At 34.9% G+C, this 27,422-nt stretch overlaps 1 protein-coding gene across 1 annotated transcript in view; it reads left to right on the forward strand.

Annotated features, from left to right (window-relative positions):
• The window catches only part of LOC123563943 (sperm-tail PG-rich repeat-containing protein 2-like), a 201,017-nt gene that overhangs the window by 15,620 nt on the left and 157,975 nt on the right, over positions 1 to 27,422 (forward strand). The window contains exons 7-9 of the mRNA XM_045357122.2: positions 4,923 to 5,036; positions 5,389 to 5,548; positions 12,444 to 12,697. Coding sequence (XP_045213057.2) covers positions 4,923 to 5,036; positions 5,389 to 5,548; positions 12,444 to 12,697 — 528 coding nt within the window. The remainder of the gene's footprint in view (positions 1 to 4,922; positions 5,037 to 5,388; positions 5,549 to 12,443; positions 12,698 to 27,422) is intronic.

The following is a 27,422-nucleotide window of genomic DNA, read 5'->3' on the forward strand; positions in this document are numbered from 1 at the left end:
GGAGGATAATATATGTGTCTACATGTCCATATGAGAGCTCATTTTGACTACCCAGTCTGTTTGTTGCAAACTAAAATGTGTGACAAGTTTCAGTTTGTTTTTTTGTTGTTTTTTTTTAGTGGGGATGATTGAGGGTGGGAGTTTGACAGTGTTACTTTTCCTGCTTAACCCTTAGCCTGCTGGCGGCAAGTGATTTTGCCTTTGCGACCAGTGCAGACCAAGATCAGCCTGCACATCCGTGCAGTCTGATCATGGTCTGCACTGTTCGCTATTCAGTCAGTAAATTTTCAGTGACACCCCTTTGAATAATAAATGGTATTGCCCAAACTGAATGATGGACCAGTCCATTTTAGAAATTTAGCAGGCTAAGGGTTAATATAATAGTACATGTCTGTGTTGTGAGCAAAATTTATAGTTACTTTATATGGTGGTGTAATTTTCAGAACTTATGCAAAATCATATAATGCAATCAAGTGCACATGTTGGCAAACTTCTGTGGAAAATAATAAAATTGTGCAAATACAACAAACCATGAACCAGTTCATTTTGATGTAATAATGGAACCAGTGATATATGAGTCTTCTACTGTGTTATGTAACTAAATTTCAAATTTCTTTTAGAGAACTACAGTTTTTTTAGTGTACACAGTATTATATTACAAACAAAGGAAAGCCATAGAAAGAAAAGCAGAATCGAACGATTTTTTCAGTGCAAGTAATAACCGGAATTTAATTTTTGCCATTATATTGCTGAGAAATTCTTCTTTTACAGTTGAGCCAAATCTTTGAAAATTCTTGAGCTACTTGAATCTAATACATTTTATATTTACTCAACTTGATTTATTACCTTACATACCATTATAAATTTTTGATGTAAAATCATGAGGTTGAAATCCCTGCACTTTTTAATGTAAAAACCTATTTCAGTATCAGACTTCATGCATTTTGAACAATTTTTATGATTTTTTAAGTATTTTTCTTAAGTGTATCCTTTCAAATTATGGTTCAACCCAGCAGGTTGTAATAAAAAAAATGGCAAATAAAAAAAGAATCATATTTAGGTCATAATTTCATATTGATACATTAGATACAGATAGACAGAATGGCATTAATAACAGAACAAACAAAGATTTAAGTGCAGCCATTGTTTGCATAGTTTGTAATCTGTTTTTACCTGTATTTCCGACATGCACGTCAAACATGGCCAGGTGTGTGCCCTTGTTTATATTAGCTGTTCAAGTGAGGCACTTGCTGTTGAAACTGTACAGAACATGCCTGTGAAATCTGGAATGTAATAACCTTCAAAAATAACTTACAGAGAAAACAGTCTAACTTTTCTGTAAGGTTACCCAGTGTTCATTATGTTTTATTTGAGCCGTGCCATGAGAAAACCAACATAGTGGGTTTGCGACCAGCATGGATCCAGACCAGCCTGCGCATCCGCGCAGTCTGGTCAGGATCCATGTTGTTCGCTTTTAAAGCTTATTGGAATAGGAGAAACTGTTAGCGAACAGCATGGATCCTGACCAGACTGCGCGGATGCGCAGGCTGGTCTGGATCCATGCTGGTTGCAAACCCACTATGTTGGTTTTCCCATGGCACGGCTCATTTAATGTTTATTTTGGCAGTTAAAAACGAACTTTTATAAAAAAAATTCAAGATGTTTTCGATCCAAAAGAAGGTGATAGTCCAAAGTAGTTAAGATGAAAGTGGCTGAACCAAGAATTCGGGGATTTGAACCTCACGGGGTAATGAGAGCATACCTATAATTCAAATAAGTTTTGAGCCGAGAAGAATAAAGACAGTAAAACAATAGTATTTCAAACACACTTCTCTCAAGATCCAAAATAAAAGATATTTTAAAGTCCTATTGTAAAAGTATTTAACTTGCCTACGTATAAGATGTAGAAGTGCAACCGAATGTAAATGCTTACTGTGTAAATCAAAGTTTAAAAATTGATGTCTTAGCAAAAATAGTTCCCTAAGTTGAAACGGGACAATACTGATGTAGTTTATGTGGGACAACTGAAAAAAAAGAAAGTTCTCTCCCATAAAGTCAAAGCCCAGTTCCTTAGGTTTGAGATATAGCCTGTATATAGAGTTTCAAGTGACTAGTTTGCACTAGATAAGCTACGTTCTAGACAAATCCCCTTTTTTCCTGGAAAAGATTGATTGAAACTATTAAAAACATAACAATGGAATACAGAACAGGCCTTGAGAAAGTACTTGACAGACACATTAAATGCAGTGCCACACTTATTTTGAGTCATTACAGAGAAATACTAGGAAAACTTTTGCAGCCAGCATGCAGATTGAAGCATGTAATAAAATTATGATATCATATCAGAAATAAGTGGGTCTCTTCAGGTTATCTTTAGAATATTACAGTCCAGGATGTACCCTGTGTGCAGACTTGCAGGGCTATAAGTGGTTCATAAGCTGCCTCAGAAATTGTTGTAACATAAGCTGCCTCAGAAATTGTTGTAAATTGCTAAACTTTCAAAGGAAATTGTCATCATAGTTGAAAAGTTAAATTGTAGGATTTTAGTGGTTAGGGTATACCCTTTTGAAGTCCATAGAGAATGGGTTTGAGCTGTTTTTGTGTCACAGTTGTATTACTTTATATTACAGCAATACCAGTGTTTGCAGGAATCCAACTCGAGCATGGTTCAAATAAGATTTACACATTCTTGCAGTCAACTTAATATTAAAAGGAGGGAAACTAACTTTACTACTTATATAATAATACAACATTGCACAAAGAACCTTTTTTTGTGTAAAATTTCTGCAGTCCTTCACCTCTGTTTCAGTGCATTCTTGAGGAAAAAATATATAGGAATTTAATAGGAAAGAAAGTTTCCCAAAGATTGCAGTGAAACATGAACCCAAGAGTCAATTTGTTTTCATGTTTTTACATGCTGTACAGAATAATTTTATGTATTTTCCAGTTTGGTATATTTCTAAGATTTTATTGATATTTTATCTTAACCGTTTTCAGAGTGATACCACGCAGAGTTGGAGCATTTTATTTGTAGTATTGTTTTATCATTAGATATCTTTCAGACATAAATATACTGATTTATGTTGCGATAATTTGTTATATGCAATAAACGCAAAAGTTAAGTACTTCAAAAAATATCTGACAGAGTGCCATATGAAATTGAAACCTTTTAACTATTTAACAAGTAGAACAATATTTCACGAAGCAATCAAGGAATTATGTAAACAACGTCAAACTTCTAACGATCCTTCATCGTAACTCCCAAACATTCGTAATCTGTTTGTAATGCAGTAAGCTCTTTATTTCCTTAATTCGAAACAAATAACGTCTCTTCTGTAGTGGTCTCTTCAGTTTAATGGCTGCATTTAGGATCGAAACAAATGCTTAAGTTTGTTCTTGGTTTAATCACTTGAAATTTTTTTCTCGATAAATTATAATTGTTGTTGATATTACGTAATGTCTTAATCGCGATCAATCATCGTTGGGATAATTGTTTTAGTGGTTTAAATCATGGTGTTTATGTGGTCTTGAGATGTTTTTCTTTTCCAATAGATTTGTTTATATCCTGCTAGTTTTAAATCGGTTTGTAAGAATTGTAAAGTAGTTCTAATACCACATGTTCGTGTTAAGAGTGGTTCATACTGGGTGTTCAGTGCATGAGATATATCTTTACAAATACCCAAATACAAAAAATATTACAAAAAGTTTTGAAATGTCGTTCTGCGTAAGTTAAAAACACATATTTGAGACTGAAATATCCAAAATTGAAATTGCCTGCATATTATCAAAGTATGCTTTTTAGCTCGACTATTCAAAGAATAGGTAGAGCTATTGGTCTCGCCCATGCGTCGGCGTCCGTGTCCCGATTTGGTTAAGTTTTTGTATGTAAGCTGGTATCTCAGTGACAACTTGTGGGAATGGACTGAACCTTCACACACTTATTCACTGTGATAAACTGACTTACACTGCATAGGTTCCACAACTCTATTTTGCATTTTTACAAAATTATGGCCCTTTTTTGACTTAAAAATTTTTGGTTTAGGTTTTATATGTAAGCTGGTATCTCAGTACCCACTAATGGGAATGGATTGAAACTTCACACAGCTGTTTACTGTGATGATCTGACATGTATTGCACAGGTTCCATAACTCTACTTTGCATTTTACAAAATTATGCCCCTTTTTCGACTTGGCAGTGTTTGGTAAAGCTTTTGTATGTAAGCTGGTATTTCAGTACCCACTAATAGGAATGGATTGAAACTCACACATTTATTCACTGTGATGATCTGACATGCATTGCACAGGTTTCATAACCCTGTGTTGCATATTTACAAAATTATGCCCGTTTTTGGACTTTAATATTCGTTCAATTGACAAGGCTGTTGAATAGTTGAGCATTGCTGTCCTCTGACAGCTCTTGTTTATCAGTGGAATTATACTGTCCTGTGTTAACAAAATGAATAAAAAGTTGTTTTTCAGTACTTTCAGGTTACTCCTTTATTTATGTAAAACATGTAGACTTGTTTGAATAAGAATGAAGCAAAACAGCACAATTATCATTATTTCTTCTTGGAACACAGACAACAGTGCCAGAAAGCTGGTTCCTTTTCGTTGAAATTATCAAAATTACTGGCAGTATTTTACTCTATTACAATATTTGGCAACAGTTTCTTCTTTAATTTCAATAGCTGTTGTTTGTTTTTGTGTGTGGGCATGAGATTAATGCTATTTCCAATATAGATCATTTTAACCATACCAGTGTTAACTTACCTTCACAGAAACTGTTTGCCTCCAGGGAATCAAACTCACCACCTCTTGCTGTGCTTCTACTACTGGACCAATGTTGTAGGCTTCCTATCCTCTTTCGTATAAAACAATTCACATTTTGATGATGAAACTAATGACCTTTACCTTGCACCTCAGGCTATACCAGGACCAGGGAAATACGACATCAAGGGACTCTTTGACCCTGAGCCTCCAAAGGTGAACACAGAAGGCATTGAAGTGGAACATCCGCCTTTCATGTCACAAGCAAAAGTAAGTTGGTAACCTTGACAACGACCTTATTTCAGGTTACTATGTAGAGTGCCATATTATGTATTTTTAATGTCTCCTGTGCCTGAGTACATACTGAACCCATTGTTTGATGGCATCTAGTAACCTGTGTCCAAGCTGCTGCTTCATGTCACATATTACTGTTAAACTGATTGCTATAATTACAAAACTGTTGTCCCAAAAGTCTTATTAAGTAAATCCTACATACCGCTTTTCATTACGCGGGCTTCACAGTAAATGAAATGCTCTATTATTAGTACACTTAGTTTTTTTTTTGTTTGCTTCGATATGAAATTGTTTGAAGAGACGTTTGAAAGAATTCCTTCTTTTGCAGAGATTTACACCACTGAAAACCTTACAGCCATCCCCTGGTAGTTACAATGACCCAAGGCATGCCTTCGATAGTCTGAAAAGGGTCACTGGAATGAAGAGAAGTCCCTTTGGTCAGACTTCCGTTAGGTTTACACCAAATAGGGGTACTAAACACGTGCCTGGTAAGAATCGTAATGCTTCAGATTCATTGATTGAATGTAAATAGATTAAAGTTAATAATGAACTTGAATTAATCTTAAGAAGTTACAGGTTAATGTTCTACTCATGAAATAGTGACGGCCATACAAAAATTGATATTAAATATATAGACTATAAAGTTTGAATGTAAACTGTTTCAGAAGTGGTACTTAAAGATAGGATATTAGTGCAATTAACGGCAGAGCTTACTGCTTCTGTAGGTTAGAGTTCAAAGTACAGGACGGCTTAGTGTGTATATTCATACATTTTTCTTAAAAAACTATCATAGTGATGGAACGAATTTGAAGCTCCCTTTCTTTGCCATTTGGTGCGATAAAAAATGTCTGCCCCATGGAAATTAGACCACCATTAAGGGAAACGATTACCATAAATACACATTAGATGAATTGTTGGCGGTAGCTCTTGTTATGATAGTATCGTAAATCAAAGTAAATTAGACAGGAAATTCACATACCAGGGTCATTAATGTGATTTGAAATTATGATAGCAGTTTCAAAATATAACATTGACCACCCTTCCCTGGTGATAAATAAACATCGCTTTACATGGGAATATTTTGTTTGGTTAGTTTATGAAGGTTGTGTTGCTGGTATTAAAGGATAAGATGACAGAAATCCTGAAGATGGTTTGAGAAATGTCCTTTCGAAGGCCTTCATGTCAGAGTCTTTGGTGTTTAGCTATTTAAAAGAGTGTGTTTTAGTGTTTCAACAGGTGGGCTCAGTGCTTGCTGCTAAGTTTAGGAAAAGTCTGTTATTCTACCAGAGTGTCATTGATAAAGTGAAAAAGTCAGGGGTGCAGAAAGACATGTTAAGAGTGGTCTTTTTGAATGTGAATATATAATATTGTGTTAAGTTTCAGTCTGAGAGGAAAATGTAACTAGTCTAAAATGTAAATGATGCATATGTATGTCTATTTTGTATTGAGCTTCAGCCTGATGCGGTTGAATTGACCTACTTTAAACATAAGATTAATGTAAAAAGTCTGATTTATACATCTTCCCAAAGCTGGTTTTAATCTTATCAACGTTTTGTTTCGATGGTTTTCAATACAATTAAATAGCAAGAAAACAAAACGAGTTTCTGTAACAGAACTTTGTAACAGTTTATGGTTAAAGTCAAAGCAATAGCAGCTGCCTTTAGTCAAAACCTAAAAAGTTCCAAGGATAATGTTCTTCTATTTATTTGCATTGTGTAACTGCCAAGAAATGTTTACAATGAGTTCATGAAATAACTTGATTGCGTGCTACAAAGGTTTTTAAAAAAGTGTAGAACTGTCTTTTTAAAATAAAATAATTTTCTGTTCCTTCTCAAAGACTGATTATAAAGAGCAGCTATTTATTTAGTGTTGTTACAAAAACTTGAACCATTATGTGCTAGGAAAGGGGTATGGTCTTTCTCCAAACTGGGTTTGTACTTTGAACTCCTGGTGTGGCTGCCAGCGCTGTATCCACAGTGATTACACTGAGGTTGCTAGTTTGTTTTTAAACACTGAAGATAAGTTTGTTCTCGGACACCCAAAGCGAGTTTGTTCTCGGACAACCAAGAGAGTGTGTTCTCAGACAACACAGGCGAGTTTGTTCTGGGGCCCTGCATTTGTTCAATATGTGACAATCTGACAGGAAACAGTGTGTCTGAAGTTATTCCTCCTCCAACTCTGATTCATGTGGTGAAGTTTTCAGAGCAAGTAATGGAGCAGAATCCATGAACACTGGTTAGGTTAACTGCATGATTGCTATGATAAAACAGAAGCTTTTTTGAAAATGGCATAAAAACCAGTCAGACAAACAGGACAAACTCTTTTTACTAAAATAAGTTACATAGTATGGTGAAATATTGGATATAAGATAAAATTCTAGAACGATTTTTAATCCCCCGCCACAAGTGGTGGGGGGTTATAGGAATGGTCTCTGTCCGTCCGTCCTTTCATCCTTCCGTCCGTCTGTCCGTAACACTCATGTCCGCTCCATATCTCCTAAACCCCTTGAAGGATTTTTATGAAACTTGGGTCAAATGATCATCTCATCAAGACAATGTTCAGAACCCATGAGTCAGTCTTGTCAGCTCAAGGTCAAGGTCACAACTCAAGGTCAAAGATTTGAGCCTTCCATTTTGTGTCCGCTCTATATCTCCTAAACCCTATGAAGGAATTTTATGAAACTTGGGTCAAATGATCACCTCATCAAGACGATGTGCAGAACCCATGAGTCAGCCATGTCAGCTCAAGGTCAAGGTCACAACTTAAGGTGAAAGGTTTGAGCCTTCCATTTTGTTTCCGCTCTATATCTCCTAAACCCCTTGAAGGAATTTTATAAAACTTGGATCAAATGATCACCTCATCAAGATGATGTGCAGAACTTATGAGTCAGCCATGCTGGCTCAAGGTCAAGGTCACAACTGAAGGTCAAAGGTTTGAGCCTTCCATTTTGTGTCTGCTCTGTACCTCCTAATTCCCTTGAAGGATTCATATGAAACTTGGGTCAAATAATCACCTCATTAAGGCGATATGCAGAACTCATGAATCAGCCATACCGGCTCAAGGTCAAGTTCACAACTTAGGGTGAAAGGTTTCAGCCTTCCATTTTGTGTCCGCTCTATATCTCCTAAACCCCTTGAAGGATTATCATCAAACTTGGGTCAAATGATCACCTCATCAAGGCAATGTGCAGAACTTATGAGTCAGCCATGCTGGCTTAAGGTCAAGGTCACAACTGAAGGTCAAAGGTTTGAGCCTTCCATTTTGTGTCTGCTCTGTACCTCCTAATTCCCTTAAAGGATTCATATGAAACTTGGGTCAAATGATCACCTCATCAAGGCGATATGCAGAACTCATGAATCAGCCATACTGGCACAAGGTCAAGGTCAAAAGTCAAGGTCAAAGGTTTTAGCCTTTCATTCCGTGTCCACTCTATATCTCCTAAACCCCTTGAAGGAATTTTAAAAAACTTTGGTCAAATGATCACCTCATCAAAACGATGTGCAGAACTTATGAGTCAGCCATGCTGGCTCAAGGTCAAGGACACAACTTAGGGTGAAAGGTTTGAGCCTTCCATTTCGTGTCCACTCTGTATCTTCTAAACCCCTTGAAGGATTTTCATCAAACTTGGGTCAAATGGTCACCGCATCAAGAACTCATGAGTCAGTCATGTCAAGGTCACTCAAGGTCAAGGTCACAACTCGAGGTCAAAGGTTTGAGCTCTGTATCTCCTAAACCCCTTCAAGGATTTTCATGAAACTTGGGTCAAATGATCACCTCATCAAGACGTTGTGCAGAATTCATGAATCAGCCATGTCAATTCAAGGTCAAGGTTTACCCTTTCACTATCCATAGCATTGGCGGGGGATTTAGCTGTCTTTCAGCCTTGTATAGCTTAAAAAGCATTCTTAATTCAAAGGATGATTTTATTAAACTGCTAAATGTAGAGATATAATTAATGGCAAAAACACAAAAAGTTTTTAAATTATTCATTCAAATTACAGAAAATTAAGATAGGATATAGTTTCTATAAAATATATTTGAAATATCTAAAACATGAATATTTCATGGTTTTAATGAACACTTTCCAGTTTCTCAAAATTTCACAGACAATTTAATTAGAATAACAGATTATGTAGATGAAGTTAAAATAAGGAACACTCCTGTAATATTTTTTTCCAACTCTTATTTAAACATGAACGGAAATCTGGCAATAAACTTTGATTGCTAGGATAAACAAGTTCATCTTTAGATAATATTAAAGGGATTAGAGAGTAAATGAGTTTGATAATATTGTTAGCATGCATGGGAACACTTGGCCCATAAAATCAGCACAATAAAAGTGAAGGACAAAAGGAAAGATAGCAAATTTATTCGGAATCATCATCTTAGCTAAGTTACAGCACTGATATACTGCTTTAAGATCTTTTCGTCCCATGTGCGCAGGGTCGTAAAATGCATGATGACAATGGAAGAGATTAGGCTAAATGCCTTTTTCTAAAATGTTACAGCTTTTATCAAATGTTAATTCCCTTTCTGTGATGAATAAACCTAATCCAGTTTTCCACCATTTCGAAAACTCCATCTGTGAATTTGCTACTGTAGCAGACAAAACTAGGAATGCAAATAAACATTTATATCATTTATCAAACTTATTTAATAGGATTTTCAGTTTTATTCTTGGCAAGTAGATTTATTATGACATTGATACCTTCTTAAAATGTTTATCTATATATTGTGTACATGTTTTAGAGGAAAAAAAGCTTTTATTTGGTTTTTAATTAAATAAAGCCATTTTCTATAGTTTGTAGACCAGTCCCAAAATTCAAGCATCTGACTGGCTGTTTCATAGGACATTTTTAAAATTGACCAATGGCAAGTTAGCGTTATGAGACTGGTTTCAAAATTCTGTTTTATAACTTTTGTACTCTACTTCCCCGATGATATGGTAAAAGTAATAGTGCTAAATATCTTTAAATTTGGCCTGTGCTGGTCTTAGTAGTGATAAAAAAGACTTTATTGTAATTAGTACACTGTCAGTAGCTTCACACACATTAGCAATTGCTTACCACATTTTAGTTAACTAGACAAAACTAGAGAGCAATTTTCATGGGACTTCGCTTGATCTTTTATATTTAATAATTCATTACCTGTAAATTGCGTAATCATTATTTTTTCCTCAACCCTATTAACTGTATAGCAACCAGGAGACTATAATCATATTTTTGTTTTGAGTAAATGTGCCTTCAGACAAATTTCAAAACATTCAGTCTACCATTATTTGCTCAAGACATCTGCTCTTAGGGTACCAGCATTTCTGTCCTTTCCTGGAGATAAATCACAACTTTCTTGTCAATTTTATTTTCCATAGCTCAAAATGGCTGCAACATCTGTAGTATTACCCCCCTCTCTGAATTGAAATTTATTTGTTTGCTCAGCTGATAACCATGTCCAAGCAGCTTTTCTCCAATACAATGTGTCAAAGTCAACTATAGATTATGTTTCAAATCAGCTTAATTTTATGTCCTCACCTCCCCAGGGAAGAGCTTGTTTCCTTTGGGTTCTTAAGAAATCATTGAGGTGAATAAAAGTTTTAGGACTAGCAAGATTTGAATCTTATCTGCTGTGAAAAGTAGTTTATCAAATGTGCATGGGTGACAATCTGATTTTCTGCCAGTTTGACCATGAAAGTGGTCAGTAAGTGACTACTGTTGTTGAAAGAACAAAAACTTCATCAATTAATTTGCAAAACTGTTCATGTCAATTTCAAAAGGGATCATGATCCCTGTAATGAATCAGATAAAGTGATGTTAATGTTGCTACTTTCAACTCTTCAAGTTTCATTAATAATTGTCTTTTCTGAATGACAATTTTATCTGCAATTTTCTGGCAGAGTGAAGTCATGGTGCCTAAAGGGAAAAGCTGTGTCAGTTTCTTTTAAACATTACAGGCTTGAATTGTTCAGAAATGTATCAAAATTCATATTTTTTATTAAAATATTCCAATAAAAATATGGTTCAAAAATGAAGTTTTTCAAGAGGGTCCAGTGCCTCTTAGTCTGTTGGTTTACCAGATAGAAATTGTCTGTAAAAGTTCATTGGTCTGAAAATAAATTTCAAGGAGTTGTTTTGAAAATAGCTACATACCGGACAGTTGATTAAAATAAAAGGTAGAAGACAATGATAAGCTATCATGATTTTATGCTTCTTATGATCTTATCAGAAACTAAAAGACCAAGATATATTCATTGAAACAGTAAATAAATCTGCATATTTAGCCTTTAGCCTGCTGGTGGCAAGTGATTCTGGCTTCATGACCAGTGCAGACAAAGATCAGCCTGCATCAGTTCACTTTTTCATTGGACACCACTTTGAATAATAAATGGTACTGTCCAAATAAAATGATGAACCTGTCCATTTTAGAAATTTAGCAGGCTGAAAGTTATAGAAAAGGTTATAGAAATCACAGACAGAGACTGATCACGGTAGTATTTTTTTAAATGCTTGCCGTCTTTATTTAAGCTGTAGTATTTTGTTCTGAACTTCATAAGCTGTCCCCGGCCCCTCCTTTTTCAACTTTTCTCATTTTTTTCACATTTTTTATCAAAGATTAGTCCATTTACTAGGCTAATGTACATATTAATTACCCAGAAACCCCCTGTAATCCCTTGAATTAAAGATAATAAATGGAATGAGTATGGTAATGACACTATGGAAAGGGGAGACTTTTTTGGTCATAATGAAGTTCTCTGACTAGATCATAAAAATAATAGAAGTCAGTATCATTCCTTTAATTATTGTGTCAGTTGACGGTTTATGACCGTTATTAGCATGTCTTTTACATGTAATTATATTGTCTGATCTAGCATTCCTTAGGAATTTGTCATACTCATAGTGCCGGACCTCAGACTGTATTTGTAATGTCTGTTGATTCTAGTCCTTGTTGCTGTAATTAAAAAAAGCAGTTGAAGCAGTTTGGTTACTCACATGATCATTTTTAAAAAATGTCTTCAAGTTGAATGGAGACACTATGGTTTTCTGCTGACTGGCCTTAACAGAATGGTAACTTTGCAATCATTATGTATTGACCTTACATATTGCCTTCTATAACTAATGATTGTTGAGCATGGAGTCACACCATATCAATTCCTATGTGTGAGTTCAAGTTTAGATTATCTCACTATTGTATAATACAGAAAGATGCCAAAAGATGCCAATCACTCAAAGTCCCATTAGAGGGGCCATTGTTGCACAAAAAAGTGATGTTACACTGTGTATACAGGTACAGTAGGATTTGTGTTTCTGCTTCGAAGTAAAATGGCTGTTTTCTTTTTGTTGTTAGATTCCTTAACTATTTCATGACTTCAGTGCTGTTTTTCTGTTACAGGTCCTGGCTCCTACAACATTACTGGCATGGGCTCCGAAAGCATGCGGAAAGCTTACATAGAAAGTACCAGACGTGGTGTGTTTGGTACCACTTCTGTGCGTGTGAACAATATTGCACAGAAAGAAGCACCTGAATTGCCAGGTCCCAACCATTACCAAGTGAAGGAGAAACCATTCCAGTCTCGCTACCATCATCTTTCATCAACATTCGCGTCAGTAACCTCCAGATTAAAGGATGACGTTGCCCCAGCTAAGGTAAGAAGTAGTGTAAGCAATAGGATAGACTGCACCATCACCGACTGCTCTAGGATGAGCTCATTTTACACTATAAACCTGAAATGCTTGATTATCTTTATTTTCCAGATGAAATCTGTCAGTATGTATATTATATCTGTATTCTGAAGTTGGAGATATTCAAGACAGAACTGAACAAAAATTTATTCCACTGACTTAAACAGTGATTGAAGGTTGTCGCATAAATACAAAGGCATATGTAAAATGACATTCTTCTTATGATGATTTAAAATGAAAAAAGAACTACAACTATTTATTGAGCTTGAGGTCCTGATTTAGACATACAATTATTAAGACGCAAGATTGTGATGTAGTATACTGATGTGTCTGGTTGAAAAAAAAAAACCTGAGTTAATTATGTCTCCCACCACACAGTGGTATGGGAGACTTATTGATTTACTCCAGTCTGTCTGTGTGTGTGTGTCTGTCTGTCACAAAGCTTGTCCGCACTCTAAGTCAAACATTTCTCATCCGATCTTCACCAAACTTGAACAATATGTGTTTGACCATAAGACCTCGGCCAAGTTCGATAACTAGCCAAATCGGTCCAGGCATTTTGGAGTTCTGGCCCTTGAAGTGTAGTGAGTAAACAGTATATAAAGACTGACTTGTATTTAGATGATTAGGCAGTTGTGGGAGACATTCGCTTTTCTCAAAAGCAGCTCTAGTTTTTTTATGAATTTTGTTTGCAGTGTCTTACATAATCTTTTTTTATTCTTTATGTGTCTGGATTAAAAATATTCACGAAATCAGTTACATCCAGTCAGTTGACTGTACTTTTATTCTTTATGTGTCTGGATTAAAAATATTCGCAACATCAGTTATATCCAGTCAGGTGAATGTACTTTAGTCGTGGCTATAATTGCGAAATGATAAATTCCAAGCAACCACTAAAATATGATTTACAGCAGAATAACAGTGGCAGAATAATTTTATCATCACATAAAAATCAATGTTATATGAACATCTTCATTCTTTTAATAACAGACTTCTTGATTCACTTAAAATATCTTTTGAGAAAAGGATTTTCAAGAAAAACATAATTTCCTCGCTGTTCCCCTTAATTAAGATTTATTTCTAACAGAATTTGAGCTTGTAGACAAGCGTTGTAACTTGCGTGATTAGCGTGTGAAATATTGTACAATTTATCATACAACAACAACGTCTTTTCATAAGTGTTGAGACGTGCCTATCAAAATTTGTAAAAAATGGACAAATACTTCATTCTTATTTCTTCAAAGGATTTCCTGGGAAAGCAATTTTGATTTTTTTTCAAAGAAGAAAAAATTTCAATTGAAATCTGTTACTGAGATCGCACATTTGACAAAAAATGCAATTTCCTTTTCTCATATCTGCAGCAATAATGGCAGATTGACATCCAATGTGCCGACATTTCTCCATACAAAGATTGCACTTCGCTCGTACCACGCTTTTCAACATGGAACCATATCATATGCTACCCAAAGGAAATTATTGAATAAATTTAATCAAAATTGAATCGTACAAAGAAATTTGTCTTTCATGATTATGCCAAAGTTGTTTCACCATTGACACTATTTCCGAGGCCGTTTCCATTACAGCTGTCAAAAAATTGATGTGTTTAATTATCCATACACTTGCAGTCTCCTTTATGTTTCCCTGATATTTTCATAAGCGGCATTTCGTGTTTTGTCTTATTACCATAGCTCATTTCCTTTGATTGAACTGAGGAAATTTTAGCGTAATTTTGGTATCTGTTTTCGTGGAATATGAAATGCCTTTAAATATTCAAATACTGTTTAAATTTGATACTTTCCTAAGACACTATATTGAGAAAGATGACAGGTTTATTACTACTGTGGTAGGCTTGGCTGCTGTGGCTTATTTTATATGTCAAACACAGTCATATTCTTGCCATAGAGAATGTCGTGTTGTGATATGTGCTGTCTTTTAGTTTTCAAATTTATTTTGTTTAAACAGTGTATTTTCAGTAACAATGAATATAAATCTCAAAATTCTGACATATAGTTTTTTTCCAGACATTTTGTTAGTTTTCTGAGGATTTCACTTAACTTTAAAGCTAATTATTCACACAGTTTGTGGTAAAATGAAGTTTTTTTTGTTTGTTTTTTTAAATTGTGAAAAAATACTGAGAAGTCATTGAATTTTGTTGAGGACTAATTGTCTCGGATTTCATGGTTGAGTGAATCCATGAATTTTAATCCCAATGAAGCGGTAAAATTCCCATCTATTTTATGTTATAGGACAAAATTCACAATTTTTATTCCCAAGAAATTGCAAAGAAGTATAAAATACATAGAATGGCAACTGGCTGTAATCTCGCGTGAGCTCGTGTCAGAGCGTGATTCGGCGTTATCTTACTAAAAACAAACATCGGCGAGCATGGAGTTACAATTTGTACCTTTAAAACTACATTTAAAATACACGTTAGCTTCTAAAACAAAATGTGAAATGGTCTTAAGACACGAAGTACACGTTTTTTTTGCCATCGAAAGAAGCATGGTCATACGGTGTTAATTATTTTACCGATGAATTATTGCTTTCGCATACAAAATGGCGCATGGATAAAGCGCCACTTCCGGTAAACGATTCTTACGAGATCTCGTTTTTTTGTCACGGGAGGTTGACGAGATTTGCTCTATATGCCTTTCAAGTTGCCAATCTATTTATTTTTTATAGCTCTTTGGAAATTGCTATTTTGACCAAAACCTCAAAATTTCATGTCTACGGAATTCAGTGATTTCACTGCATTAATTTTGTAAAAAAGGCTTTTAATAAAAACTTATTTGATATTATGAAATTCACATGTTATCCTTGCACAGTGCCAAAACAGTGTTTCTAATGGAGTAAAGCGTATGTGATGCTTTTGAAATTATGTACAAAATCAACAGTCTACATAATGTTTTACAAATTTTAAATATGCTTCTTTTCAAAACGTTTGAAAATGACCATAGTAAAAAAGATTGCCCTGAAACTATGAAAGAATAGCTTGAATCTTGTTCTGGACTGTGACATTTCTTATTTTAATATTCTTAGAGACATACAGTTTATTGCTTTATTTCAAGATGAATTGCAGACTATTCTTGCAAAATCTTCCTATAACACTGTATGACTCTGTTGTCAAAACAATTAAAATTTTCTAATTCTAATTCAACTTTTTTATTTTTAACACTATTGCTATTTGCATCAAAACCAGTGAAAATTAAAGATGAAAATTTGGCGTGAGGGGGCCCTAAAATACGAATATTTCTCATGGAACCACGCATTCCAGAAAGTCCTCGAGCAATATGCCGCCTTTTAAATATTGTTAATTTTTTAAATTTTGAAGATTTCATTACATTATTTCATCAATAGCATTGTCACCATTTCATCAGAGTGTCACTAAGGCATCTCTTTATCAAATCAAAAAAGAAACATGAAAAATCTACCGGGACCAAAAATATGACAGCAGCTTGAGGCTTCATCCCTCATTCTCGCAACTTGAGTCTTCTGGGATGTCGCAGCTTTGCCGACATTTTCATTGTTAGTGCATTTTGCCTGTGCAGTCTGTCTTTCAAAATCTGTAATGTGATATCACACGATGTGTTTGAGTTAATGATTTCTTTCTGTGTAATTACCAGTTTTAACAAAAGAGAATTTAAACTGATTGCCTGCACATAAATTAATGTAATCAAGAAAAACACCATGTATCGTATAGAATTGGTACTGATAATGAATTTACTTTAAATTGATGTTTTGCTTAATTAAAGACAATGGGTAATTGATTTTATTATAAAAAGGGGTGGAAAAGAAACCTTGCATGAACTTTGAGGGGAAAGAAAATGTCATCTTATTTGTGAATGTAACAATATAATTTTCTCAGAAATCAGGATCTTGTGAAAGTTACAGTGACATCCCATTGTTCTAAAGCCTATAAAGGAGATTTGATAACTATGGAAAGGAAAAGTTGATCACTGTTTTTTTATACATTTTACGAACAGTAAAACAATATGATGCAGTTAAGCTCTAAAATGGACTGCTGAGTAGTTCCTCTTATTATTCAAAGGGGTGTTCACTGAAAATTTACTGGCTGAATAGCGAACAGTGCAGACCATGATCAGCCTGCATGGATGTGCAGGCTGATCCTGGTCTGCAGTGGTCGCAAAGGCAAAACCAATTGCCGCCAGCAGGCTAAAGGTTAAGTACATTTCTAAGGAATTATGTGCTTAAAATAGAAATATTTTCTTGTGTAATGTATGGTAATTCATACTTGTTCATACTAATAAAGCAAGTACTAGTATGTTTTCAGTGGTATCTCCATGTAAATTTCACACATTTAACTGCTAGAATAGGACTATTTTATGCTTGTAGTATTACTGTCGTATTATAAAGCTGTTCTAGAAAGAAAATAATTTCAGATAAAAAATATGTCTCCTAACTGAAAAGCAGAAAATGAAATGCCAGAGTCGTTGCTGTTATATTGTCCTAAATTTCTGTAGAAACATGAAAAGTACTTGATTGCAGGATACAAACTTGACATGTAATTTCCTAATTGGTTGCGTAATCGGCTCTGTAAAAACGCATTTCTTGTGAGCATACTACAAAATGCAATTTACTGATCGACTCTTCCACAACATGACTTGAAAGATAATAGTTTGTAATTGGTACAACTATGAAATAAATATGAGTTCGATTCTTGAATTGGTAAAAAACTCATACATTTTCCCAGAATCTAGTTTAGAATGATGTATGTGTACGAAACACGGCACGGTTTCTCAATTTTAGAATATTACTGTCATTTGTTAAAATGAAGATAGATTATGAGTAAAAATGTTTCTCTTCAATTCTTTTGGAATTGGTGTATGGCTTTAGAATCAAAAGAATGTACTTTTTAGCTCACTTGAATCAAAAGTCCATGGTTAGATGTTGGTAATGGTAGACTGACTGGCATCCGTTGCCGACAGTTTTACCTTAATATCTTGAACATTTCCTGAGAGGACAAAAGTCAGAATAACATCAAATATGGTTTGTGACATACTGGCATAGACTTCTTGAACATTTCCTGAGAGGACAATAGTCAGAACAACATCAAATATGGTTTGTGACATACTGGCATAGACTTATCTCAAGTTTGATGAAATGGTTCACTTGGATGTTCCCCAAACTTGATTAGAAGAAGGGTCAAATGGTTATGGTCCTCCTCAGGTGAGCAAATTATGTCTTGTTCATTTAGACATTTGCAGTTGTTGAATTGTATCAAACTTGTCCCAGTCTTGGGACTGTGACTTATTGTTACATGTGAAAAGTTTAGTCAAATGTGTCTTGAAGGACCACCCCTTTAGGAATTGAAAAATTGGTCTTTGTGAAGAGGTTGTCACTCAGAATAGGTGTAGGTACATTGATTACTGTTAAATGGTATCAATTATGTCAGGAGTATTTCTTATAGTCTATACAGTTTAAGGTATTGCAGTATAGCGCTTTAAAAATCAAAGAAACCCCACTAGGCTATGGTATGCTTATTGTTAAATGGTATCAAGTTGCCCTGATTTTACCCCACTAGGCTATGGTATGCTTATTGTTAAATGGTATCAAGTTGCCCTGATTTTACCCCCACTAGGCTATGGTATGCTTATTGTTAAATGGTATCAAGTTGCCCTGATTTTACCCCCACTAGGCTATGGTATGCTTATTGTTAAATGGTATCAGGTTGCCCTGATTTTACCCCCACTAGGCTATGGTATGCTTATTGTTAAATGGTATCAGGTTGCCCTGATTTTACCCCCACTAGGCTATGGTATGCTTATTGTTAAATGGTATCAAGTTGCCCTGATTTTACCCCCACTAGGCTATGGTATGCTTATTGTTAAATGGTATCAAGTTGCCCTGATTTTACCCCCACTAGGCTATGGTATGCTTATTGTTAAATGGTATCAAGTTGCCCTGATTTTACCCCCACTAGGCTATGGTATGCTTATTGTTAAATGGTATCAAGTTGCCCTGATTTTACCCCACAAGGCTATGGTATGCTTATTGTTAAATGGTATCAAGTTGCCCTGATTTTAATGATTGTGAACTTACAGAAATTGGAAATTTAACAGATGAATCTTATAAAACACAGATTTAATTGTTTTTCAAATTCTCTCTTTTTATATAATTGGCAATGATACTATAAAACAAAAAACATTTCAAGATCATTTAATATATTGAATAAACACAATTTGAAACAAAGATATGAGAATGAAATAAATGACATTAGTTGCAAGTAGTTAAATTCAAGGTTAATGCAGTATTTTGCAATTTTAACATTCCACAGTAACCATTATAATGGCATATGACCATAAAATGAAAATAAATTGGAATCAGTTACTGTATCTTGGGATTTGCCGGAATCCAATTTTAATTCTACCTAGATGAGTTCTGCATCATCATAATTTCTTGCCCTATAAAAAGCAGCTGCTTACATCTTCATGTCTTTATTTATAAATCTTTTGCACTGCATGGTACATTTCATAATATTTTGAAAACTTAGGTTTTAATTACACATTTTCCTGCTCTTTTGAACAAAAAATTATGAAAATTTTCATCCAAGTCAAAGTTGCTCCATTAATGATTTAGTTAAGAGACATTTATGGCAGTAAAAATTCTGCCCTAAAATCACCTTTGCCTAATTTTTTCAGGATTAAGAACTATTTACCATTAATGTTTTGCTTCAAACAAACCACAGTTATATGTATGATGTAGGGAACCTTGCACATGATGCCGAGTATGTTTTTTCACAGCATCTTTATATATACTCCAGAAAGCTTACATCATGAAAGGTTATGAGAGGGCTACACCATTTCTTGTGATCTTTGATTTAAAAAGATTGGTTATTAATTGACACATTTGTAGATGTGATTTAAAAAGATTTGTCATTTGTTGCCACATTTATAGATACTTCAATGGGACTATTAATTTATTGTCACTTCTGCCACATTTGTTGCCAAATCTGTAGATGATTTAAAGAGACTGGTCATTTATTGCCACATCTATGAATAATTTTTAAGAGATTGGTCATTTATTGCCACATCTGTGAATAATTTTAAAGAGATTGGTCATTTATTGCCACATCTATGAATAATTTTAAAGAGATTGGTCATTTATTGCCACATCTGTGAATAATTTTAAAGAGATTGGTCATTTATTGCCACATCTGTGAAATGGTCATATAGCATCGCATTTGTAGGTTATCTAAAATAACTGTTCATTTATTGCACTTTAGCACTCCTCTTTATTAGAAGTCAGTCTTTGTACCTAAGATTTGAAAAAGCAAGCAAGAGCTGTTTGTCCCAATGTCTGAGATAAGTGGAAAAGCAATATTGTACATTGTGACCTTGATCTCTGACCAGATAACCTGAAAACATCAAGGGTCATCTATTTACTGTAGGCAGAAGTCCTAAGATTGTTGACAGCCAAAGCATTCTCTAATTATTGAGCTGAGACTGTTTTTACTTGAGACATCACTGTAATCTTGACTAAAATTTGACTTACTGACCACTATATAGTGGGGTTATCTACTAACCACAGGCAGTCATCTTGTGAAGTTTGATTATATAAGCCAAACATTTATGTTGGGGGCATATAGCATTGCTGCTGTCCATACATCTTGTGTCAAACTCCTCCCATACTATTAGCCTGATTTGCTTCAAACTTTAATAGTGTGATGTGCAGATGACCTTAAAGGAAGGATTTTTTTTCTGTGACTATTTTTAACACAGTTATGGCCCTTTGATAGTTCTGCTGTATAGAATATAGAGAAAAATCTTGTGTGTCCAACTCCTCAAACACTATTGAAAGTATATGCTTGAAAGTTCCACAAATGAAGGACCTCCATGTGAAGATGGCCATAAATAATGGACTTTTTTTCTTATTTATTTTTTATCAGAATTATGGTCCTTTCTTAATTTCACAAAATAAGCCATAGTGAAGAACTTTGGTGTGTTCAACTCCTCATACACTTTTTGAAGGAATGGATTCAAAGTTGCTCAGATGCACAACCTTATCTGAATACAATTTGCTTCAAACTTTTAGTCCAACATCCTTCATGTGAAGATGGCCTGAACTTAAAAACTTTGCAATTCGAAGACGCCACAGCAGGGCCCACGCTGTCGTTCGCCACTCGAGCCATTTGGTGAATCTGCGATGAAAGTGGTGAAGAAAAATCGTGAGTGGCGAAAATGAAAAAATGTTCGTAATTTGTTTCAGACGTTCTAAATCGTAACCTCCGAGAAATTATGTTAAAAAACAGTTGACTGGTTCCGATAATATTACCTTATAAAATTAACTTATTTCGGGATAGTACTACCCAGTCTGCATTTACTTTACATATAACAATGTGTAATAAACATCTTGACACGCGAGAAGATGCAATTTGCAATCAATTAGCAACCGATTATCGGGTTAAAATAATCTTTTTATTTTGTTGTCATTACGGCAGATTAAATGATTGATGCCTTTAATTTCCATGGATCAAATAATTAATAAATAAATCGGCAAAATAATGAACGGTTTGATGAATTTTTAGCTCACCTGTCACAAAGTGACAAGGTGAGCTTTTGTGATCGCGCGGCATCCGTCGTCCATGCGTGCGTGCGTGCGTGCATCCGTAAACTTTTGCTTGTGACCACTCTAGAGGTCACATTTTTTGTGGGATCAGAATGTTCATCTTGATGATATCTAGGTCAAGTTCGAAAATGGGTCACGTACCTTCAAAAACTAGGTCAGTAGGTCAAATATTAGAAAAACCTTGTGACCTCTCTAGAGGCCATATTTTTCATGGGATCTGTATGAAAGTTGGTCTGAATGTTCGTCTTGATGATATCTAGGTCAAATTCGAAACAGGGTCATGTGCGGTCAAAAACTAGGTCAGTAGGTCTAAAAATAGAAAAACCTTGTGACCTCTCTAGAGGCCATACTTATGAATTGATCTCCATAAAAATTGGTCAGAATGTTCATCTTGATGATATCTAGGTCAAGTTCAGAAGTGGGTCACGTGCCTTCAAAAAATACGTCAGTAGGTCAAATAATGAAAAAACGTTGTGACCACTCTAGAGGCCATATTTTTCATGGGATCTGTATGAAAGTTGGTCTGAATGTTTATCTTGATGATATATAGGTCAAGTTTGAAACTGGGTCAACTGCGATCAAAAACTAGGTCAGTAGGTCTTGAAATAGAAAAACCTTGTGACCTCTCTAGAGGCCATACCCTTGAATGGATCTTCATGAAATTTGGTCAGAATGTTCACCTTGATGATATCTAGGTCAAGTTTGAAACTGGGTCACGTGCCTTAAAAAACTAGGTCAGTAGGTCAAATAATAAAAAAAACTTGTGACCTCTCTAGAGGCCATACTTTTCATGGGATCGGTATGAAAGTTGGTCTGAATGTTCATCTTGATGATATCTAGGTCAAGTTTGAAACTGGGTCATGTGCGTTCAAAAACTAGGTCAGTAGGTATAAAAATAGAAAATCCTTGTGACCTCTCTAGAGGCCATATTTTTCATGAGATCTTCATGAAAATTAGTGAGAATGTTCACCTTGGTGATATCTAGGTAAATTATAAAACAGGGTCACGTACCTTCGAAAACTAGGTCAATAGGTCAAATAATAGAAAAACATTGTGACCTCTCTAGAGACCATATTTTTCAATGGATCTTCATGAAAATTGGTCAGAATTTTTATCTTGATAATATCTAGGTCAAGTTCAAAACTGGGTCGCATGAGCTCAAAAACTAGGTCACTATGTCAAATAATAGAAAAAACGACGTCATACCGTAGATACCCATGTATAATGCGCAGTTTTTTGACCCCCGGGACCACCCCCGAATCGTGGGTGCGCATAATACACAGGTATAGACAATTTTCCAACTTCAAAACAAGTTTGTTACCGATGTTCGCCATTTTGGTAAAGGGAAACTACTCCCCGCGCTTACTGTCTCCGCTAAAATCTAAGATTGCCGTTACGTTCCGTAAGAGATCGAATTGTTTATTTTCTTTCAAACAAAATTAATTTCATATAAATTTAAAAGTATTTTGACGAAAGAAATGTTTATAAATCACAAAAATTATGTTACTAATTAAAGATCGAGAATTATCTTTAACCGAGATCAAACTGTGAACAACATAATTGACACGAGGTGACACGTTGATTGCCGGTAATTACTGGCTTTATGATCGTGACAAAAAGACTATCACACCTTTTGTTATCAGTTTAAATTGAGAAGCTCATGTCATTTTGAAAGATACCATTCCGAAATATTGAATCAGCTGCTATTTATTTATTCAAAATAGTGAATTAAAAAAGGTAAAACAACAAATATAACAGTAATTTACTGGTTTTATTTTCGAGAAAACAAAAATCGATAGTACCGTGAGACCGATGCTGCTCTCCGCCGTGGAGATAAAATTTATTACCGGTGTCGATGTAAACTCTACTTTCGTTTTCCATCCACCTCAAAATTGACCAAAAATTTTTTTTTTTTTTTTTTTTTTTTTTTCCCCCAGGATTTTGGACTAAGATCGGGGGTGCGCATTATACACGGGTGCGCATTATACACGGGTATCTACGGTACTCAAAACTGGGTCATGTGGGAAGAGGTGAGCGATTCAGGACCATCATGGTCCTCTTGTTTAACGTTGTCGCCACCGTCAGACAGTATCTTAGTCACAGGCACGCGTCCAGTGTATTTTTTGTTTAATATAAAAATCCTTTTTTTTTTCACACAAATATACTTTTTATATGTTAGTCAAATGAAAAAAAAAAAATGATGACAAAAAATCCGGTCACAATATCATACACGACACTGTGACCGGATTTTTGTCATCTTTTTTTTTTTGTGACCTCTCTAGAGGCCATACTTTTCATGGGATCTGTATGAAAGTTGGTCTGAATGTTCATCTTGATGATATCTAGGGCAAGTTTGAAGCTGGGTCATGTGCGTTCAAAAACTAGGTCAGTAGGTATAAAAATAGAAAATCCTTGTGCATATTTCTGTGAAAAAAGGTGTTTTTTTTTATATTAATCCGAAAAAAAATACACTGGACCCGTGTCTGTGATCTTAGTAAGTAATTAATAAAGGTGTTTGCCAAGTTTTTTGAATGTCTTTAAAAGTTAGGAATGGATTTGAAATGTAATCCTGTATCAGGGTAGATTTCTCGGAAGCACAGAGCACCAAAAACACAGCCCCCAGGCCATGCATTTACATAGTAGGCCCACAACAAAAAGAATGGAAAAATATTTCAGACAGGTTGCTTCAAACATCCAACAACATTTTAAAATACAAAACTTGCTTTAGAGGTATACCCACTTTCATTCAAAAGTCCCCCTATATAGCTAGAATATCACCATTTGCTTATGTGAAGTAACAAAAATTTTCAACGCGCCGCGCGAAGGGAAACCTCTCCAGCACCCTCCCTACCGTTCCCGAGAAAAAAGGTGGCTCCAACTTCTTTCAGCCCAGTGTGGGCCCTGGCCACAGTGTGTGGGAGCATCAATGTACATGTCTAGTTAGTTACTGAGTAAAAACCATTTTCAATCTCAAGGTAACTGTGACCTTGACTTTATCCTCCTGATTTCCCCCCAAAATTAGATGTCATCTGCTGACCACAGGCAGCCATCGTATGAAGTTGACTGTTGTGATACCAAGCATTCTGCAGTTAATCAGAAACCAAATGGTCTGCCAATGGAAAGACAGAAAGACACTGAGCAAAACCATATATCCCCTCTTTTTTGAAGGGGGGGCATGAAAACTTGAGCATTTTTAAGTTTTTCAAGGTAGGGACTATATTCCCCAAAAGCAATTTCCTCATTCTGTCTGTCCAAGATCTATCATGTCATTTCTAAATTTTGTCAAAAGTTTTGAACGAACTAGAGTTTTGTTGTTTAGAGTCTCAGCTTCAACTTATACTGTGTGTTGAGCATTGTGATTCTTTAAGACAAGAAAGTATGCCACACTAAGATTTGTCTTAATGCAAATTCCTTGAAAAGTTCCTCTCTGAAATTGTGAGAAAGGAAGTGCAGCGCATTCAAAAGCAGTCATATTGACATTAGTCTGGAACCTTTTTTTTTTTCTTCTCCCAAAAGGTTTTATTTTCAACCCATACACTGCGATATTCAGACAGGCTGGTATTGTTTTAACACATTATTTCAGAGGCACTTTTCCCTTATTTTGATATTCCTCTGAGATATTATTACGACTCAAGTACTCTCCAGCATCCCAAAGTGCCTGTCTCAATTAGTTTGTCAAGTGCTTTCATGACGGCCATTGTTCTTTCAAATTTGATCACCTGACCTGTCACATGTGGTGTCAGCTGATAGGTCATGTGACATCTCCATGCTGGTAAATTTCATAGGGGAGTTTAGATTTGGTGTTGAAATTTTTACACTTTTGGTGAAAAAAGATATCTAATTTTCAAGGGCTTGATTTGATTAATGAAATCAATTTAAATGTTTTTCTCATGACTTTGTAATTGCAGTATAAATTAAGTTAAAACTATTAAAGATTTTCAACAGTTTTAATCAACCTGACTGCAGCTGTATTAATATTTGTATTAACTAGAATTTTATTCTCAATGTCTGCTCCATATGTTGTTATAATCCGAATATGCAAGTTTTAACTAAATGAATCACAGATTTGGCCATATTCAGTACTAGTTTGATGGGCAGCAAAGTGTAAATCAAATAGTTCAAAATGAAATAAAACAAATTATTCAAAATATTTAGCACAAACATAACATGTTTTAATTGTATTTATTCGCATCCTCTCTGCTGTTTGCAATAATGGGAATGAACATTTTTGTAGTAGGATGCTTCCAGCAATAAAAAAAAACAGACAAAGGAATTATTTTTTATGGCTTGCGTTTCTTTTTTTTCATTGCCGGTTTAATTCTATAGTTCCCACTTGGATCGCTATTAATGCATGTTAAATGCCTCTTTTATAAACATTGACAGTTACATCATCTTTTGTTTTTTCCCAGTTTGTTGTAATTAACACTTAATGAATAATTTAAAACCTTTTATAATGAACATTTTACAATAAAATGATCTATTACCAACACTATACAAAGACTTTTCTGAAAATAGTTTGCATTTTCACAAAACGGTATCATGGCCAAGCCCCATAAATAGAGCTCTTCTCAAAACAATTTCCTCTCCAATGATTGAAATTCCATGAAAATTGTCTGCCGATGTCATATTTTGCGGTTATGTCAATTTCATTAAAATTCTTGCCATGCGATAATGTTCAATCATCTTGTGAAATGAAATGTTTTTGAGTTACTTCCCTTAGATTATAATCATTTCATGCAAGTATTATACACACAATGTAGTTGTCATATTTGAATAAAGTACCATATTTATATTACAGGGATGAATGAGTTCTACAATATTTGTTAACACTAAGTGCAAACTTCAAACTCAATTTTTCTATAGGTTTTAGTTCATTAAAAGTCATTCTAGAAAATTGAATTTCAAAACTGTTGATTTTACAGAAGCTGTAATGTGACAAGTATACGTTTTTTTATCTCTTGGCCATCAGATACTAATGGAATGAGATAGTATCTTGTGGCCATAAGATAGTATCTCATTACCATGAGTTTTCATATCTGTATGGCCCCGAGATAACTAACTTGTGACCATGAGATAGTATTATCTTGTTCCCAAAAGTTAGTTTTTTGTGGCCACAAGTTAGTATCTCATTGCCGTGAGACAGAAACTGAAGCAGACTCTTTACATATGAGTTAATAAGACTTAGTGTATGTTTTTCTTTATCTCATGGGAACGAGAGTCCATCTTTAGCCAAGGGTTAGATATCTTGTGGCCATGACACAACAAGATTCTAGAAATCTAGCAGCCACAAGAGATTCTGTAGATTTTTACAAATGAGCCATGCCATGAGAAAACCAACATAGTGGGTTTGCGACCAGCATGGATCCAGACCAGCCTGCGCATCCGCGCAGTCTGGTCAGGATCCATGCTGTTCGCTTTTAAAGCCTATTGGAATTGGAGAAACTGTTAGCGAAAAGCATGGATCTTGACCAGACTGCGCGGATGCGCAGGCTGGTCTGGATCCATGCTGGTCGCAAACCCACTATGTTGGTTTTCTCATGGCATGGCTCAATTCTTTAAAGTCTTAAATTTCAAATTACCTACTTAATGAAGTAAATGATAAAAAAAAAACAAGCAGTATTTTGAACTATTTTCTTCAAAAGGTAACTTAGTAATGTGCTATTTCGATAAATGCAATCATAAATGTGTTACTAAATCAGACATGTTCAATAATTTATGATGGTTTGATTTGACCAACACACTGCTTTTGTAAATGGAAGCATTGTAGTTTAAAATGTCATAGAAATGTAAAAAAAAAGTCATGGAATTTTGTCAGCGCAAGTCCGTAATGAGAATGTATAATATGTAGTCTTGAACTATGCATGATCGAGCCATAATTAAACTGAAACAACAAGTGCATCTATTCCTTCAACTGCTGGACACCCTTAGTACAACCAGAAATTGCAACTTACTGTAGTTATTCAGCAATGTACAGTGTACCTTTGTAACAGACTTTCTCTCTCATATAGACATATTGTTTCCACAAGTTTGTGACATTACCGTAAAAAACACGTATTTCAATTTCCTCGGCTGGAGTATATTGCAATGAAGCATTCTCATTTAG

This window comes from Mercenaria mercenaria, chromosome 2 (assembly GCF_021730395.1).
Source record: "Mercenaria mercenaria strain notata chromosome 2, MADL_Memer_1, whole genome shotgun sequence".
NCBI classification, from domain to species: domain Eukaryota; kingdom Metazoa; phylum Mollusca; class Bivalvia; order Venerida; family Veneridae; genus Mercenaria; species Mercenaria mercenaria.